This window comes from Pseudopipra pipra, chromosome 8 (assembly GCF_036250125.1).
Source record: "Pseudopipra pipra isolate bDixPip1 chromosome 8, bDixPip1.hap1, whole genome shotgun sequence".
NCBI classification, from domain to species: domain Eukaryota; kingdom Metazoa; phylum Chordata; class Aves; order Passeriformes; family Pipridae; genus Pseudopipra; species Pseudopipra pipra.
In genome coordinates, this window is record NC_087556.1 from 22,846,990 (window position 1) to 22,862,937 (window position 15,948).

Sequence of the window (15,948 nt, forward strand, 5' to 3'; positions counted from 1 at the left end):
AGCCTGGGCAGCATGGACCAGCACAGATTCCTACAGCAGGGGAAGGCTGGCAGAGCCCCTGCAGCTTGGTGCAGGCAGGGACATCCCCAGGCTGCAGAGCAGCCCCACCAGCCAGCAGGGTCAGGACAGTGGCACATGCCTTATGGCCAGCACATGTATGTGGCATTGAGCAACTGCAGCTCATCCTCCCCAGGAGCTATGGCCTTGTGCCTGAGCCTCCTCAGGCTACACAAGCTTCTCCTTTCAACCTCACATCTACTTCAGGGCCCAGAGTTTGTAGATGAAGCAGTTACCAGGCTGGTGTAGCACAAAGACCCATGGTTTTGACTGAGAGCAGCAAGAGGAGAGCAGAAGGTGGCTTTTCTTCAAGCATTGTGGCAAAAGCTTACATAGAAAGTGGGAGGTATGCTTGGATCTTCCTTTGCCAGGCCAGCCAAGCACTGATGGAACAGATTAGCTTTTGCTGAGCTGGGCTGGAGAGAGGATGGGGCTGGCAGTCCCATCTGGACAGTGGGTTTTTGCCTGGTGCTGGTCACTGCTGCCCCACTGCTCAGTTTTATCTGCTGACCTCTTCACCTAAAATGCGTGTTAATCAGGGGCTGTGTGAGGGTTCTCCACCCAGAGGATGGATAACTGTACCTGTACGAGGGATCTGCACTTCCACCTGCCTGTTCTGCCTTGCATCCTGGGGCCCTGGAGACCCCATTTCCCCCTCCACATGCTCCTCTGGGGTGGCAGGCCCTTTCCTGGAGCTATTCTGGCCACACAGAGCTTTCCTTGACTTCCCCAGGCAGCGTGCAGAGCCACGGGGTGCTTGTTCAGTGCTCCCTTCCTCCTCACTGTGCAGTGAGGTCAGACACCGATGGGCAGAGCTGCTCCTGGAGCCACTGTGCTATTGCTGCTGGGTGCTCGACATTTCCAAGAGGGAGGGGAGATCATCCCAATTGCCCTGGTATATATGGTCGCTCGAGGACAGAGGGGGTTTATCCAAAGTGCTCATGTGTGTGATAGTGCCTCAGCACTCACAGGCAGCACCCAGAGAAGCAGCGTGAGAGGCTCCATCTCCCCAGCATCACCTGGTGTGCCTGGGTCAGCAGTGGGGCCAGAGCCCCATCCTGCAGAACAACAGGGGAGTGCCTGAGCCTGCCCTTTCCCTTCCCACAACCCTGCTTCATTTATCACACACCTCCCAGCCTCTGCAGCGGATGAGTGGGGGGCCCTGCCGGCAGCAGCCTCCATCACCACACAGCCTCACCTCCCTCCCCAGGGCTTGGGGTCCATCCTGTGTGCCGAGCAAGGCCATGCCCTGCGGGAAAAAGTAGTATGTGGTGACGTAATTAAGGCTGCATCATTTACACATGTGTGTAGGGTCTGAACATTTCCTATTTCTTGAGTGCTTGGCTTCCCCATGCTCCATGGGAGGCTTTAAAATGGGAAAAATACCTCTGGGAAGCTGAGCACCCTCAGCAGTCCCAAAAGCCAGTGTGCCACAAACAGAGATGAAAAGCTGTTATGCTCGAGCTCTGTGTAGAGAGTGGGGGAAGAGCCTGCTGCAGAGACATCACCCTCCTGCGTGGATCAGCTGGAGCTGGTGCACAGGTCCACAGCATGGCTACATGCGGGTCCATGGGAACGTGCGAGGGCACTCATGCTGCTCCCCATGCTCTGCAACACAGGCAAAAGCTGAGCTTCTTTAGAGGGTATCCATGTATTCCTCTCTTGATCTCTTTCCTGGAAACAGCGATGGCATTATGGTTTGGACTGCACAAAAAAAGCTCACCCCAAGGCAGACATCTGGCACACAACATTTTCATCCCAACAGCCAAAATTTTGCTAGGCTGCAAGCAGGGAAGCCAGCCTCTCCTGCCAGCTCACTCTGTGAGTTGGGGGACTGTTGTGCTGCTGACTGTCCCCTCTGCCCCCCAGGATTACTGGCTGTCCCTGCTCTACAAGCGCCTCATTGGTCCCAAGGTGCTGGCGATCCACGTGGCCGGTCTGCAGAGGAAACCCCGCCCCGGCAGGGTCATTCGCGACAAGCTCCGGATTTATGCCCACTGCACCAGCTACCACAAGTAAGCGGAGCAAGGGAGACTGTGGGCTACAGGGTGGGATAAGCGGTACCCCCAGGAGATGGAGACCGACAAGGACACGCTGGGGCAGGAGCCTGGCAAGGCAGCTTGGCTTCCCAGGGTATTCACCTGGGTGGTGCTCTGGCTGCTGTCAAAGTGAAGGAGCACAGGAATGGCGATGCCTCCGATGAAAGTCGTGGCAAGCCCGTGCCTGGGAACGGGGCCGTCCGGGACCGCTGAAGTGGCCGCCGGGCAGGCCGGGCAGCAGAGATCAAGGGAGTGGATTACACACGAGGGGCCCCCGGTCGGTCGGGTTACCCGCCGGGCCGCGCTGCCGGGGAGCCTGGCCTGGTTATTGTTTCGCTGATAAGGTCTTTGAAAGCACCCCAGCGAGCCGGGGGGGCGGCCACCTCCTCCGCGGACACAAGTTACTATTGTGGAGGAGGAGAGACTGTTTCTTTACACAGTCCAGATGCTTTCAACATGCCTCCAACTCGGTAGGAAACCTTGTCCAGTAACTGACAGGTGCAAAGTGCTTTATAGCCTTTGTTTGGGGCTGTCTGATTAGGAAGGGACAGAGGAGCAGTGTCTGGACCCGTCAGTTAGGTGCCTGGGGTGGCGGGGGCAGACACCACTCACACACAGAGTTCCTCTCCGTTCTCAGCCTCCTCCTTGCAAGTTTGGGGGGCTGTCCTGGGACCACCACCCCTGCTCTGGACACCACTGTAGCACCCTCTTAAGCTTTGTCACCCTTGGCTGAGGAGCAGGGGTTGAAAGCTGTCATGACAGAGCCAAACTTTGTGATGGAAAGGTGGCATCTGCCAGTGGAGGGGTAACTGGGATGGTGACATCCAGATGGCTGCATGAGGCCAGTTCTTGCAGAGATCCCCAACCCCCTTGGAGGCAATGCTCCCAGGGCACATGGCAATGCAGCCCTCACCTCTCATTTTCCCCTTTGCAGCCATAACTACGTTCGGGGCTCCATCACCCTTTACATCATCAACCTGCATCGCTCCCGGAAGAAAATAAAGCTGGCAGGGACGCTGCGGGATAAGATCGTCCACCAGTACCTGCTGCAGCCCTACGGCAAGGACGGGCTCCACTCCAAGTAAGTGTGATGCCAGTGGCTGGGGTTGCCACGACTGCCCCATCCTGAATGCCACTGCCCTGACCCTCTCTTGGTCCCACAGGTTGGTCCAGCTCAACGGCCAGCCACTGGCCATGGTGGACGATGGGACCCTCCCTGAGCTGAAGCCTCGCCCTCTGCGGGCCGGCCGTACCCTGGTCATCCCCCCGCTGACCATGAGCTTCTATGTGGTGAAGAATGTGAATGCGCTGGCTTGTCGGTACCGATAGCCCGCGGCCCAGAACAGACTTGCCAGCCCCGCTCCTGCACCCGCACACTGCCCAGGTCACGCTGCCTCCTTGGCAGCCCACGCAGCCCTGTCACAGGGCCATGCTGGGTGGCACCACACATGCCCTCATCCTCACACCCTGGATGTCCTCTGCCTTGGCACCCACTCCCGCCCTGTGACCACAGAGCTCCACGTGCCCTGACCACCGTTCTGCCAGAGCAGTGCAACAGCCAATTTGCAGGGCCTGCTGCCAGCCATCCCGTGAGCTGCAAGAAGCACCCGGTACCTAATGCCCACTGGCTGCGTGGAAGGCTGGGGTGCCGAGCCCCGGTATAGCGTGGGGCAGGCGCCCTCCTGAGTCCCCTGGTCCCACTGCCCAGGTGGTGACCCTTCCAGCAGCCGGACCCCCTTCCCCGGAGGCGGGCAGTGCTCCGGTGCAGCAAGCGCATGGAAGCAGCTCCCTCTACTGCCGCCAGGATGCCGCCAGCCGGCCTGGCCCGCCGCGGGATGCACCGGCCGGGGCGGGGCGGGGTGGGGCGGGCCGGGGGAGGGGACGCCGGGGGCCGTCCCGAGTGGGCGGGCCCGGGCTCCACGGCGGGAAATGTTGATAATTAAATTATACGTCCCGGAGCGGAGAGGGGGGTCGAGAGCGTGTCCTGCCCAGGAGAGAGGCGGTGTCGTGGGCAGGAGCAGCCGCGACGCGCCCAGGCACTACCGGAGATGTAATAAAGTTGGGCTGTCAACCGCGCCGGCGTCTTCTGTCCGCTGCAGGCCGGGTCCGGGACCGAGACCGGAGCGGGACGGGCCCAGCCGGGGCGGGAGCGGGCGGCCGCGGGGCGGGAGCGGTGCCGCCCTGCAGTGCCGCCCTGCAGTGCCGCGCCGGGCCACCGGGGGCGCTGCGCGCGTGGGCGCGGCGGTCACGCGCGGCGGAGCAGGAAGCGGCGCGGGGCGGGTGGGGCCGCGCGGTCCCGGAGCCCCCGGTGCCCGCAGCGCCCCGGCCATGCGGTGTGTCCTGATCGCCAGCACCGCGGCCGAGCTGCTCTTCTACTGGGCCGATGGCGCCTTCCTCCGCCGGCTGCGGTCGCCCCACGCCGGGCAGGTGGGGCGGGACGGGGTGGGACGGGTGCGGGGAAGGGGGCGCGGGGGGCGCGGTCGCGCGTGGGCGCTGACCGGGAGCGTGTGGCGCAGGGCCCGGCGCTGGAGGACAGTCTCAACACCCTCTTCGCCCCCCTCATCATCTCCTGCGCGGCGCTGCTGGAGAAGCTCGCCGACACCTACACTTGCTTCGCCACCGAGGGCGGGCGGCACCTCCACGTCCTGCAGACGGTAGGACCGGCACCGGGGACCGGGGACCCCAGGCCGGCCCCCGCCTGACCGCGCTGCCGGTTGCAGTTCGGGGACTGCCTGTACATCGCAGTGAACGGCGACGGGACGCAGACTGAGGACGACCTGCGCCGGACGCTCTTCGTGCTGCGGCGCTTGGTGGAGGCTCACTGTGGCCTCGTCACGCTCGACTCACACCTCATCCGCAAGGAGTGAGTGGGCACGGCCACCGGCACGGGCTGGCATGCCGGGGTTCTGGGGTGGCTGCCACGCGGTGCCTTCGTGCAGCACCGAGGGGTGGGAGTGGGTGTCTCCAGACTGGGACGCCTCTTTTCAGCATGACCCCCTGCCTGCTGGGCTGCAGCTGGGTTTTGTGGTGTCCGTCTCACACAAGGAGGTGACAGCTGCCTCTCACTTCACACTCTGTGACCGGTGCAGGTTGCGGCCAGCTGACTCAGAGCAGCGGGAGCGTGTATGGAGCCTGCTGCGGGGCCTTCTGGAGACCTACAGCCACCTGCGGGAGGAGGACCAGAGCTTTGCAGTGGAGGTACCAATGCCCCGGGATGTCCCTCACTTTTGGGGCATTCCAGGGGTGTGAGGCTGCATAGAGTCCCGGGATGTGAGGAAAGGCTCTAGGCTGGGGACTTTGGGGCAACTCCCTGGAGCACTGGAAGCTCAAACTTGCCCTTGCAAGTTTGCCCTTGCCCTTGCTGTGAGGCTGGGTCTAGGGGAACTCCGCAGCCTTCTTCCCACCTGCACCCCAGGCCGTGGAGCGGCTGATCCACCCTCAGCTGTGTGAGCAGTGCATTGAGTTCCTGGAACGGCAAGTGGTGCAGTACATCAATACCAGTCCTGAGCGTGGTGGGGATGAGGTGGGCCATGCCTTCCTTCTGGTGCACACCAAGCTGCTGGCCTTCTACTCCAGGTACACCCGGCCCCACCGCCCTCCCCAAAGACACCACTTATCCTCCTGGCTGACCCTTCCCTTCTCTGTCCTGCAGCCGCAATGCCAGCTCCATCCGCCCGGCCGACCTGCTTGTCCTCATCCTCCTGGTGCAGGACCTGTACCCCAGCCAGAGTGCCGAGGAGGAGCTCAGCCCCCAGGTGATCTAGAGCAGGACTGGGGTCCAGAGCAGGTCAAGGTGCTCCTGTGGGGGGATGCCTTGGCAGCCAGGGCTTAACTTTTTTTCCCTCTTTTTGGAAGCCCATGGCAGGGAACGTTCTCCCTGAGGGACCCAAGAGAAGTGAGAGCATCCCTGTGAGTGGCCCTGGCTCCCATGGAGCTGCAGAGAAGGACTCAGATGACCAGGTGAGGCCATGAGATCAGGAGCTGTAGGGTGGTATGCTGGAAGGACTGCCTGCATTGCTCCCATTGCTGACACATCCATTCTCAGTGGCAGGACACAGATGATCAATCTGTGCCCGAGGTCTACTACACACCTGAGCCCTCGCCAGGCAGGCACAGCACAGGTGAGTCCCCAGCTAGGCAGCAGCCCTGCCCCCTGCCCCCAGCCCTGCAGAGGCTCTGAGGCTGTGAAGGGGCCTAGTGGGAAGGGCGACCTGCTGTTGTGTTCCCTGCAGGCAGCGAGAGCTGGTCAGAGGGTGCTGAGATGCTGAGCATTGGGGAGGCAGAAGCTGCAGATGTCCAGGTGAGCACAGTCCTGCAATGCCTCCCAGCTCCGCACCTCGACAGCCTGTCCCGATGCTCTTTGTGCTCTTTGCGGTCTCCGATCTTCAGCACTCGTCTCTTGCTGTGCTGCAGCTGTGGGTACCTTGTGTCCCACATGTTGTGCCTAACTGTGCCCTCTCTGAGGCGTTGCTTACAGTCTCCCTGTCCAGAGCTGTCAGCAGAGAGAAATCAGGGCTGCCTCAGAGCAGTCCAGTGTCTCCCTCTGCTGCCTCTGGGCTTTCTGGGCTGCTTCTGTGATGGATGCTGCAGCACTTCACACATTGCAAGTAAGCATTGGCCTCACTTTAAGGCATTTGCAACTTTTGTCTTTCTGTCTGGTGCTCTTTTGGGGTTCTTGGGCACTTCCCTTGCTGCTGATCTTCTGTTGCATGGCCCCTTCAGCTCCTTCAGTTCTGTCATGCCTGGTTGCAGCTTTCAGGGCATTACCATGTCCCTACAGAGCATCCCGGGTTGGTGCAGGCTGCCTCATACCCACGGGGGGGCTGAGCATCTTCTCTTTCTCCCCAGATGGCAGAGGACTTGCTCCAGACCTTGGGGCCTCTGGTCCCTGAAGCTTCAAACCCCAGAAGGATCTTCTTGGATGCCAGCCTGCGGGAAGGTTACTGCCCCTTGCTGCCACACACTATGCACTGCCTGCCACTCTGGCCAGGCATCTCCCTCGTGCTGCTGACCAAGGTGAGCTGCCTCTGAGGTCAGGGAGGCGATGTTGGACTGAGTCTTGCCTGACCCACATCTCCCTTCCCTGGCAGGGCCCCATGACCCAGGTGGCTGTCACCTTATACCAGTTGCTGGATGGGTTCTTGGTGCTGGAGAAGAAGCTGGAAGAGGGGCCAGAGGCGGGAGTCGCACGCTCCTACCCGTTCCTGGCCGAGCTGCGGCAGCGCATGGACAAGTTTGTGAAGAAGCTGAGTGGACAGGACATCCAGGTGGGAGTGGGAACATGAGGACCCTGTCCTGCTGTCCCCACAGCCTGACACAGTCCTGTCTTTTTAGTTGCAGAACACCTGGTTGGACTTCAAGAACAAGATATTTTCCCGGAGCGAGCCTGGGAGCTCCTTGGAGTGAGTAGGGAGTGGCCAGGGAAAGTCTGCAAAGCAGGCAGGCGCCTTTTCCAGGCTGGGGCCAGCACAGCTGTCCCTGCAGTGCTGGGGACCCAGTGTCCAAACTCAGTATTCTCTGTGTCTCCTGGCTCAGGCTGCTGCAGGCAGTGGCCAGCGTGAAGCGGCAGCTCTGCTCTGTGTACCGCCAGCTCTTCCTGACCTCTGCTGGCCACAGCCTGTCCCAGGGGCTGCGGGACCATGCTCAGAAGCTGATGAGGTGAGTGCATGGGGTGGCCAGCATCACCAAGGGGCTGCTGCACACCCAGCTGTGCTGGGACTTGGGGATCCTGGACTCTCACCATGCTTCTTCTCGACAGGGAGAAGCTGCTGGACTGGCGGGACTTCCTTCTGGTGAAGAGCAGGCGCAATATCACCATGGTGTCATACCCATCTCTGCGGCTGGGAACACAGCCTGGAGAGGGGGTGTCCTCAAGGGGGTAGCAGACGTGGGAGTGGGACCCTGTTCCCCAGCACCAGGGTCAAGGGGAGGAGTGTGGTGGGTGAAGGCAGTTTCCCCGAGGCTCAGGGGCTGTCCTGGAAAGGCACCAAAGTTGTTGGACACCCTTAACCCACCCCACATACCTAGAGGACTTTCCTGGCCTGGTGCACTTCATCTATGTGGACCGCACAGCTGGGCAGATGATGGCACCATCACTCAGCGTGACAGAGAAGTCCAGCTCAGAGCTCGGCAAGGGTCCCCTGGCCAGCTTCATCAAGAGAAAGGTACTGCTCATGGGGGATAGAGGTGGCATGGGAACCACCAGAGGGGGTGGTAATTGGAGGATTTTCTGCTCAGGCTTCAGATGTCCCTTGTCCTCCAGGTCTGGTCCCTGATCACACTGGCCCGGCGATACCTACAGAAGGGCTACACGACACTCATGCTGCAGGATGGCGACTACTGTTGCTCCTACTTCCTCTGGTTTGAGAATGAGCTGGTACGTGGGGCCAGGAAGGGGCTGAGCCCCTCTGCCCCAGCACCTTCTGGGGCAGGGAGAGGGGCTGTAGGCACAGCCAGCTCTGGCCCCTCAGCAGTCCCATCCCTGCTTCTGCCCTCTGCTGTCATTTCTCCCCAGGGCTACAAGCTGGAGGTGATAGAGGTACCGGTTCTGTCTGATGATTCTGCTCCAATTGGGATGCTGGCAGGGGACTACTACAGGTGAGCAGTCACCAGCCCTGTGGTTTGGCACCGGGGCTCAAAGCTAGGCTGGCATGGGGGTCCCTGTGAGTAATGTTATCCTCACCAGGGTGTCACTGCAGGGTGATACTGGTGCTGTGGTGTCACTGGGGTTGCACCAGCCCACCTCCCCAGCCTGGTGCCATGGTTCTTCTGTGTCCTTGCAAAGGACTTTCTAAAGGGAAGATGGTTAGAAAGGGGGTGCCTGTGTGCACTCTACCTGCCAAGGCCTCTTTTCCTCCCCAGGAAGTTGCTGCGTTATTACAGCAAGAACCACCAGGCAGAAGTAGTGAAGTGCTACGAGCTGCTGACTGTGCACCTGGGCATCATCCCCTCTGAGCTTGTGGTCCAGCAGGCCTGCGACTTGGCCCGGCGCCTCTGGGAGCCATCCCGCATCCCTCTGCTCTGAGCTGCCTCTGGCCACCTCGGGCATTAAAGCGGGTGTGGATGTTCCAGGAACCTGGGCTGCTTTATCAGTGTCTGTGTCGTGGGCTGTGTCTGCAGGAAGTGACAGGCAGCCTTCCCATCCTTCAGCCTGGCAGGGCTGGCACTACCCCCTTCCCTGCTCTCCATGGGTTTTCACTGCCACCCAGCAGCCTCTGGGGACAGGCAGAGAGTGGGGCTGAGAAGTTGTTGGCACATCACCATCTTGCTGAAAAGGGCTTTTCTGGAGCAGGATTTATAGTGTTAGCTTGGCATTGCTGCTTGGCTTTGGCCAGAGCTCAAAATAGTGTAGCCAAACGTGCATGGAGAAATGGTCTGGAGTGCATCCCCCTTCCCCCTCACCCCCAAATGTGGGGTGTGAGGCCCTCAGACGTTAGGCAGGCTCTGGGGAGGTGCATCCTGTCCTGTACCCCCTTCCCCACACCCACACTCCCAGGCACTGGTTAGCCGCAGGTCTGAGCTCCTCTGGGAACAGCAAGTAAATCTGAGACAGTTTATGTGTGTCCCAGGCACATCAGGACTCAGTGCATGTCCAGACCTCGGGCACAGTCGGGATTGAGGCCAGCCACAAGGGACTTGGGCAGCCACTGCCCCTTGTTGCTCCCATGCTGCTCCCTGGAGCTGAGGATGGTTCTTCCGAGAGCACTGGACCATGACAGGTCCTTTGCCCCATCCTGCTGGGCAGGAATTTGCCGAGCAATAGCACTGGATTCAAAGCCAACCTCTTCCCTAGGCTGCCCCTTTTCCTGCTGTCCCCACCTGCTTGGGGCTTGTCTGCTCAAGGTGGGGCAAACTCACTCTGACCTGCAGCGCTTGGCCCATCACCCCAGCCACATGCCTCTGGATCATCCTGAAACAGAACAGGGGCTGGAGGAGGGGCGGCTCTCAGGCCCCCGCCTGCCTGCCCAGCACCTTCCTGGAGTATAGTCTGGGGAGTACCTGGCACCCTGCTGAACCCCAGACAGGATCTGACCCTGTCGCCTTCTCAGCACTGGGGCTGGTCTCCAGCCCTGCTGCAAGCCCCCTGCAAAACTGCCAGCGTCAGTGCCAGCAGCAGGGGCAGTGCTGCTCGGCATGTGCTCCTGTCCCGCCTATCGTCCCCGCAAGCCCCGGCACACAGTGGCTGGCCCTGCCTCAAGGCGTTCCCTGCCCGGGCCCCCCCATCTCTTCCCCGTGCCCGGAAGCCCTGGGAAGAGTTCCGCCAGGAAAGCAAAGTCCAGGCTGCAGGACTCAGGGCAGCCATGGCCAGGCACTGTGGGGCAATGGCAACCAGGATCCAGGCAAGACTGAACACAGTCTGCTCTTCCCGCTGGCTGCAGGACTGGCATCTGTCCCTGGGGCTGTCAGGAGCACGTTTGACCCACGCCGGGGCTGCAGAGCGACTGCAGCGGGAGTACGACGCGGTGGTGATCGGGGCAGGTAACGGAGCAAGGGAGCAAGTGTCGAGCTCTGGGGAGCCAGCGGGGACTCCCACTTGTCCTTCCCCCACAGCAGGTGGCAGGGGAGTGGCCAGGCAGGAACCACAGCAGTGCTGGACACGTTGCAAACCCCCAGGGGTCTGGCACAGCTGGGCACACATTGCAGCCCCCCAGCATGCAGGGCACAAAGGGAACATCTGCCTTGAGCACTTCTGTTCCCCTCCCCTGCACCGTTAGGGCCAGGGCTGTAGGGCCAGTGGAGGATACCCCTTGTCACCTGTATCCCTGTGTCCAGAGCCCGTTATTCAGGTGGCTGTGGCTCCCCCATGCCTAGGCATGGCAGGGTGCCCTGTCCTGTGGGACTATCCCAACACTGGACTCTGCTCACCTCTCTCTCTCCTTGCAGGGCACAACGGGCTGGTGGCAGTAAGTACCAAGAATGGCATGCTGCCTCTCCTCTATCCCTGGGGAACAGCCAGGGATTGGGAAGGGTCTGCACAGTGGTCAAGGGAGGGCTTTTGTGGCAGTGCCCATGGGGCTGGGGGCTCCCACAGGGCCCTCCCTGGTGAGGGGGAGCACCATGTGCAAGAGGGTGCTCAGACTGACAGGGCCACATCCCAGCTGGAGGGATGGGCAGTGCGATGCCATGCTCCCCACAGGCTGCCTACCTGCAGCAGGCAGGGGTGCGCACAGCTGTGCTGGAGAAGCGCCACGTGCTGGGCGGTGCAGCTGTCACAGAGGAGATTGTGCCAGGTACCCCTGCATGCCCCTTGTCACCCTGGCCCTGGCTAGCCCTGGGTGTGGCCACCCTCCTCTACCCCACATCTTCCAGGGTTCAAGTTCTCCCGGGCGTCGTACCTGCTCAGCCTGCTGCGGCCACAAATCTATGCCGAGCTGGAGCTGCAGGTATTGGCACCCATCCCTTGCTGGTCTGCCAGCACCTCCCAGCTTGCAGGCAGGGTGCCCCTGCTGCAAGGCTGTCTCTGCAGGGTGAGTCCTGTAGCAGGAACATCCCTGTCTTGTAGCGGCATGGCCTGAGGGTGCTCCCACGGGACCCCTACTCCTTCACCCCACTGCTGGAGGACAGGAGCCCTCCTCGCTCCCTCCTGCTGGGACACAACATGGCCCAGAATCAGCAGCAGATTGCTCAGTTCTCCCAGAAGGATGCCCAGGTACTGCAGGGGCACGCACCTGGCACAGCAAAGCCGTTGAGGTGCTGCCCTGTCCCTGAAGCAGCAGGGTTGCTCCTGGGTGTGATATCCATTGCACCTACCATGGTGCAGTCCTTGTTTTTCCCTCTCTGTCCCCTTTCAGGCTTACCCTGAGTATGAGGCATTCATGGGGGGCATGGTGTCGGCCCTTGACCCACTGCTGGATTCTCCTCCAGTGGATACAGCTGCCCTGGGGAAGGGGTCTCTGCTGCAGCAGCTCAGGAACCTGCGAGCCCTGTGGCCCCTGCTGCAGGCAGGTACATCTGGGGTGCTGGGGAACCCCAATGGCAAGGAGTGTTTGCCAGCACCTGGGTTGAGCAATGCAGAGCCTCCTCAGGAGCCCCAACTGGGCTGGCAGGCTCTGGTAGGCTTGCCTACCTTGGTCCCACTGCCTGTTCCCCAAACCCAGCTGGGCACCAGCAGCCAGCCCAGGTACAGCAATGCAGCTCTCACACCACCTCTCCACCCCCAGGGCTGGCGCTCGGCCAGCAGCTGCCCCGCTATTACGAGGTGCTCACAGCTCCCATCTCCAAGGTTTGTGCTGATGGTAGCAGTGTGGAGCCACCCACTGCCTCGGGTCCTTCCTGCAAGGGTGCTGCGGCAGCTCCGCACCCCAAGCCTGGCATGCTCTCTTTCTCCTGGGCCAGATCCTGGATCAGTGGTTTGAGTCAGAGCCCCTGAAGGCAACTCTGGCTACTGACGCGGTGATTGGAGCCATGACTAGCCCCCACACCCCCGGCAGCGGGTGAGGGTCCCTTCCCCCTGGGGCTCATGGCTGCATTGTCCCCCCATACCACACTCTGTACTTGGCTCTGCTGCACCCCAGTACCCAATGCCCTGACTCCTTGCCTCTCCCTCTCACTGCCTGTTCAGCCTTGCCAGGGTGCCTCAAGGGTTGGAACTGGGCAAGGGGCCATCCCTGCCATATGGCTCTCCTGGGTGGCCCCCACCTATCCCTTTGCTGTTTGGACACCCCTAACCTTGAGTCAGATTGAGTCCTGGCTGGTGCATGCTCCCTGTAACTGAGTTGGCATCCTATGAGCTGGCACGGTCCCGTCTGTGGGGGCTGTGGCACCGCCCTCACTCTGCTCATGCAGGGGACAGACCCGTCCCCTCGTCTGGCACCTAACCTAGCATCCTGCTACCACAGGTACGTGCTGTTGCACCATGTCATGGGCGAGCTAGAGGGACGGCGGGGAGCCTGGGGCTACGTGGCAGGTGGGATGGGAGCCCTGTCCCAAGCCATTGCCCACGCAGCGACAGCCCGGGGAGCCCACATCTTTGCTGAGAAGGTATGGGGTGCCGGGTAGAGGGGAGATGCCTTGCCATCCTGCAGGAAGCAGGGATGCTCTTGGTGAAGTCTTGTCCCCTCTGCCTGCCCAGGCAGTGTGCCACGTGCTGCTGGGCAGGGACGGGCGGGCACAGGGTGTTGCGCTGCAGGATGGTACAGAGGTGAGGAGTAAACTGGTGCTCTCCAATGCCTCCCCCCAAATCACTTTCCTGGAACTCATTCCTCAGGTATGGGGTGCATGGGACTGGTGGGGGCTTGGCATGTCAGCATCCCCTCATCCACACTTGCCCCTCACAGTCAGTCTCTGCACCGGCATATCCCATCCTAGAAGCAGCTGCCGAAGGATTTTGTCCAGCGGATCCGGCAGGTTGACACACGCTCCCCCGTCACCAAGATCAATGGTAGGTACTTTCAAGGACGCTTCTGCTGCTATCCCTGCTGGAGGAACATCAGTGCTAGGCTCAATAAGAGGCTTCCCCCATTTCCCCATCCTGCTTCCCCCTTTTCCCCATCCCATGCCCAGTGGCAGTGGATCGGCTGCCCAGCTTCCTGGCTGCCCCCAATGCCCGTGACGGCCAGCCCCTGCCCCACCACCAGTGCTCCATACATCTCAACTGCGAGAACACCCACCTCCTGCATCAGGCATTCACCGAGGCTACCCACGGACACCCCTCCAACAGGTAGGAGCCTGCACTGGCACACCTTGGTTCCACAGGGGAAGGGACAGGACAGTCATGGCAGGTGCTGGGGAAAGAGGTGTGGGGTGGCTGGGTCCCTCTCTGCCTGCACAGCTGGTGTACTGCTCCCTCAGGCCCATGATCGAGCTCTGCATCCCCTCAGCGCTGGACCCAGGACTGGCCCCACAGGGCTGCCACGTTGTGTCCCTCTTCACCCAGTACACCCCGTCCGTGCTGGCAGATGGTCAGTCCTGGGACGAGCAGGCCAGAAATGCGTATGCAGACAGGGGTAGGTAATGCATACACAGACTCCAGTAACACCAGGAGCACGGGTCCCTGCCCATGGGCAGAGCTGCCCTGTAACTGTGCATGGGCTTGCTCCCATGTCCCCCCAAGCTGCCCACCAGTCCCTTCATCTTTCTCTAGTGTTCGACTGCATTGAAGACTATGCCCCAGGATTTAAGGCATCCGTCATTGGCAGGGATATCCTGACACCACCAGACCTGGAGAGGATCTTCGGACTGCCCGGTGGAGTGGGTACCATGCGTGTCACCTCTGAGCATCACTATGGTGCCAATGCTGGTGGGCATACAGTCTTGGGCCAGGCACAGCCAGCTCACATAGAGCTCTGTTGGCAGAACATCTTCCACGGAGGGATGTCTCTGGACCAGCTGTACTTTGCCCGGCCAGCACCATCTTACTCTGGCTACCGGTCCCCAATTCCTGGCTTGTACCTGTGTGGAAGTGGAGCCCACCCTGGTGAGCAGAGCTGCGAGCCAGGACCCTTCTGGGGGGCTGCAGAAGGAAGGCAGGGGCATGTGGAAGAGGTGCACTACCACTCCCCATTTCTACTTTCTTGCAGGAGGAGGAGTGATGGGAGCAGCAGGACGCAATGCTGCCCAGGTGGCCCTCAAGGACTTCAGGAGCCTCTGATGACAATGGTGACGCTGACTTCACCAATACAGGCTTGTGGCAGCAGCAAGCCTCATTGATCCCATGCAGAGCCCTGTCCATCCCCAAATTGCTTACCAGACACCTCAGAGCAGCATCCCCAGAGAGATGAGGGTGCAGTCTGGCAGGGTCCAGCTGTGCTCTCAGCTGCTACTATCTTGAACAGGTGGCTTCTCCCAGCCTACCACAACCCAGCTTTGCTGCAGTGACTTGTGCACTGTGTGATCCTGGTAAGCCTCACTCAGCCCCTGCCTGTGCCCATGGAAATAAACCTTGGCCCGGGCTCTGTCATGAGCACTCTTGCTGTGATTTTTGAGCAATTCACGCAGCTCCCACCATGCCAACATGAGGGGCTGCACTGTGGCTGGTGCTGCAACCTCAGCGGAGGTGCCAGAGGGGACTGGCACATTTCAGAGCAGTGAACAGGGACAAACAGCTCCTCACCCTCTCCTGTGCTTGTTGATGCAGGCTCAGGTGTGTGCAGGGCCATTTGTACAGTCCTCCAGTTCTGGGCTGGCCCGGACCTTCCAATGGTGCTTAGAACAAGCAGTCAGCCAGTGAGCTGCCTGGGACCTGCTTTGCTACCTGGAGGCCCCAGCTGTCCTCTGTCCCCCGTCCCCCAGCTCTGGGAAGGTATGCGTAGAGCAGACATGTGCCCAGCAGCTCAGAGGCCACAGGAGCCAGGAGTGGCAGCTACTCCCTTGTGCCCCACACTCCCTACTGTTCCCACCAGGTGCTGCCTGCGCATGTTCTGGTTCTGTCCCTCCATCACCAAGGCAGATGCTCCGTGCTGGCCAACCCTCAGCCACAGCAGGCCCGGGAGCCACTGGCTGCAGATTACAGAGCTCACATCCTCTCCCTGCCCTCTTCCTCCCCTGGACAATGCTCCCGATTCAGCCGCCCACCTCGCCTCCCGCTGGGCCCTAAATACGGTGCTGACAGGCTGAGCTGCTACACCTGAGCTAGCTGAATCAATATTGACTGGCCAGGAATAGTCCCGCAGCCCTCTGAGAATAGCCCCGCACGCCCGCCTGCTGCCCACAGCTTCCCGCGCACGGGGCTGCCCTGCTGCCGGCTGCGTATTTTTAGCTGCTGCCGCTGCTGGCTGCCCGGGACTGCAGGTGCTGGCACCCAGTGAGCCCCGAGGGAGATGAGGGGCTCACTGAGTGACACCTCAAGGCAAAGGGGGATGCCTCCAGCCTGCCACGGTCACAATGAGCAGCACAACACAGTGCCCCCACTGCT

General features: G+C 61.1%; 3 protein-coding genes across 14 annotated transcripts in view; all 3 read left to right on the plus strand.

The window, feature by feature from the left end:
* HPSE2 (heparanase 2 (inactive)) overlaps positions 1–4,172 on the plus strand; it is a 110,623-nt gene extending 106,451 nt beyond the window's left edge. For all 3 annotated transcript variants that reach the window (XM_064663030.1, XM_064663031.1, XM_064663032.1), the window contains 3 exons: positions 1,927–2,072; positions 3,031–3,177; positions 3,260–4,172. In XM_064663030.1, the coding sequence (XP_064519100.1) occupies positions 1,927–2,072; positions 3,031–3,177; positions 3,260–3,425 (459 nt within the window). In that variant the 3' untranslated portion in view covers positions 3,426–4,172. The remainder of the gene's footprint in view (positions 1–1,926; positions 2,073–3,030; positions 3,178–3,259) is intronic.
* Positions 4,173–4,343: 171 nt separating this feature from the next.
* HPS1 (HPS1 biogenesis of lysosomal organelles complex 3 subunit 1) lies at positions 4,344–9,170 on the plus strand. 2 transcript variants are annotated; one of them, XM_064663036.1, is made up of 18 exons: positions 4,344–4,523; positions 4,613–4,750; positions 4,817–4,959; positions 5,186–5,294; positions 5,512–5,672; positions 5,749–5,851; positions 5,952–6,056; positions 6,142–6,217; positions 6,329–6,396; positions 6,945–7,112; positions 7,187–7,363; positions 7,431–7,498; positions 7,632–7,754; positions 7,855–7,919; positions 8,115–8,260; positions 8,359–8,472; positions 8,611–8,693; positions 8,958–9,170. In XM_064663036.1, the coding sequence occupies exons 1-18, from the start codon at positions 4,425–4,427 to the stop codon at positions 9,118–9,120; spliced, it is 2,109 nt and encodes a 702-aa protein (XP_064519106.1). In that variant the 5' UTR covers positions 4,344–4,424; the 3' UTR covers positions 9,121–9,170. The 2 variants fall into 2 exon arrangements, with proteins under 2 accessions (XP_064519106.1, XP_064519107.1); XM_064663037.1 differs by having other exon boundaries at positions 5,551–5,672.
* Positions 9,171–9,299: 129 nt separating this feature from the next.
* PYROXD2 (pyridine nucleotide-disulphide oxidoreductase domain 2) lies at positions 9,300–14,992 on the plus strand. Of its 9 annotated transcripts, none has more exons than XM_064663038.1 (16): positions 9,300–10,574; positions 10,980–10,999; positions 11,233–11,326; positions 11,406–11,479; positions 11,599–11,745; positions 11,888–12,041; positions 12,194–12,318; positions 12,432–12,529; positions 12,935–13,076; positions 13,168–13,302; positions 13,404–13,476; positions 13,599–13,755; positions 13,887–14,041; positions 14,179–14,285; positions 14,391–14,511; positions 14,615–14,992. In XM_064663038.1, exons 1-16 carry the CDS (start codon positions 10,397–10,399, stop codon positions 14,683–14,685), a joined length of 1,851 nt encoding a protein of 616 aa, XP_064519108.1. In that variant the 5' UTR covers positions 9,300–10,396; the 3' UTR covers positions 14,686–14,992. The 9 variants fall into 9 exon arrangements, 8 of the variants coding, with proteins under 8 accessions (XP_064519108.1, XP_064519113.1, XP_064519110.1 ...); XM_064663043.1 differs by having other exon boundaries at positions 13,673–13,755; positions 14,234–14,285; XM_064663040.1 differs by having other exon boundaries at positions 12,257–12,318.
* The last annotated feature ends 956 nt before the right edge of the window (positions 14,993–15,948 follow it).

Bases quoted from the DNA above. Each gene is read 5' to 3' on its own strand.
- HPS1 (XM_064663036.1), top strand. From the start codon at position 4,425: ATGCGGTGTGTCCTGATCGCCAGCACCGCGGCCGAGCTGCTCTTCTAC. The intron at 4,960-5,185 runs GTGAGTGGGCAC...TGACCGGTGCAG, and splicing joins TCACACCTCATCCGCAAGGA to GTTGCGGCCAGCTGACTCAG. The intron at 7,499-7,631 runs GTGAGTAGGGAG...CTCCTGGCTCAG, and splicing joins GAGCCTGGGAGCTCCTTGGA to GCTGCTGCAGGCAGTGGCCA.
- PYROXD2 (XM_064663039.1), top strand. From the start codon at position 10,397: ATGGCCAGGCACTGTGGGGCAATGGCAACCAGGATCCAGGCAAGACTG. The intron at 13,303-13,403 runs GTATGGGGTGCA...ATCCCATCCTAG, and splicing joins TCCTGGAACTCATTCCTCAG to AAGCAGCTGCCGAAGGATTT. The intron at 13,756-13,886 runs GTAGGAGCCTGC...CTGCTCCCTCAG, and splicing joins CACGGACACCCCTCCAACAG to GCCCATGATCGAGCTCTGCA.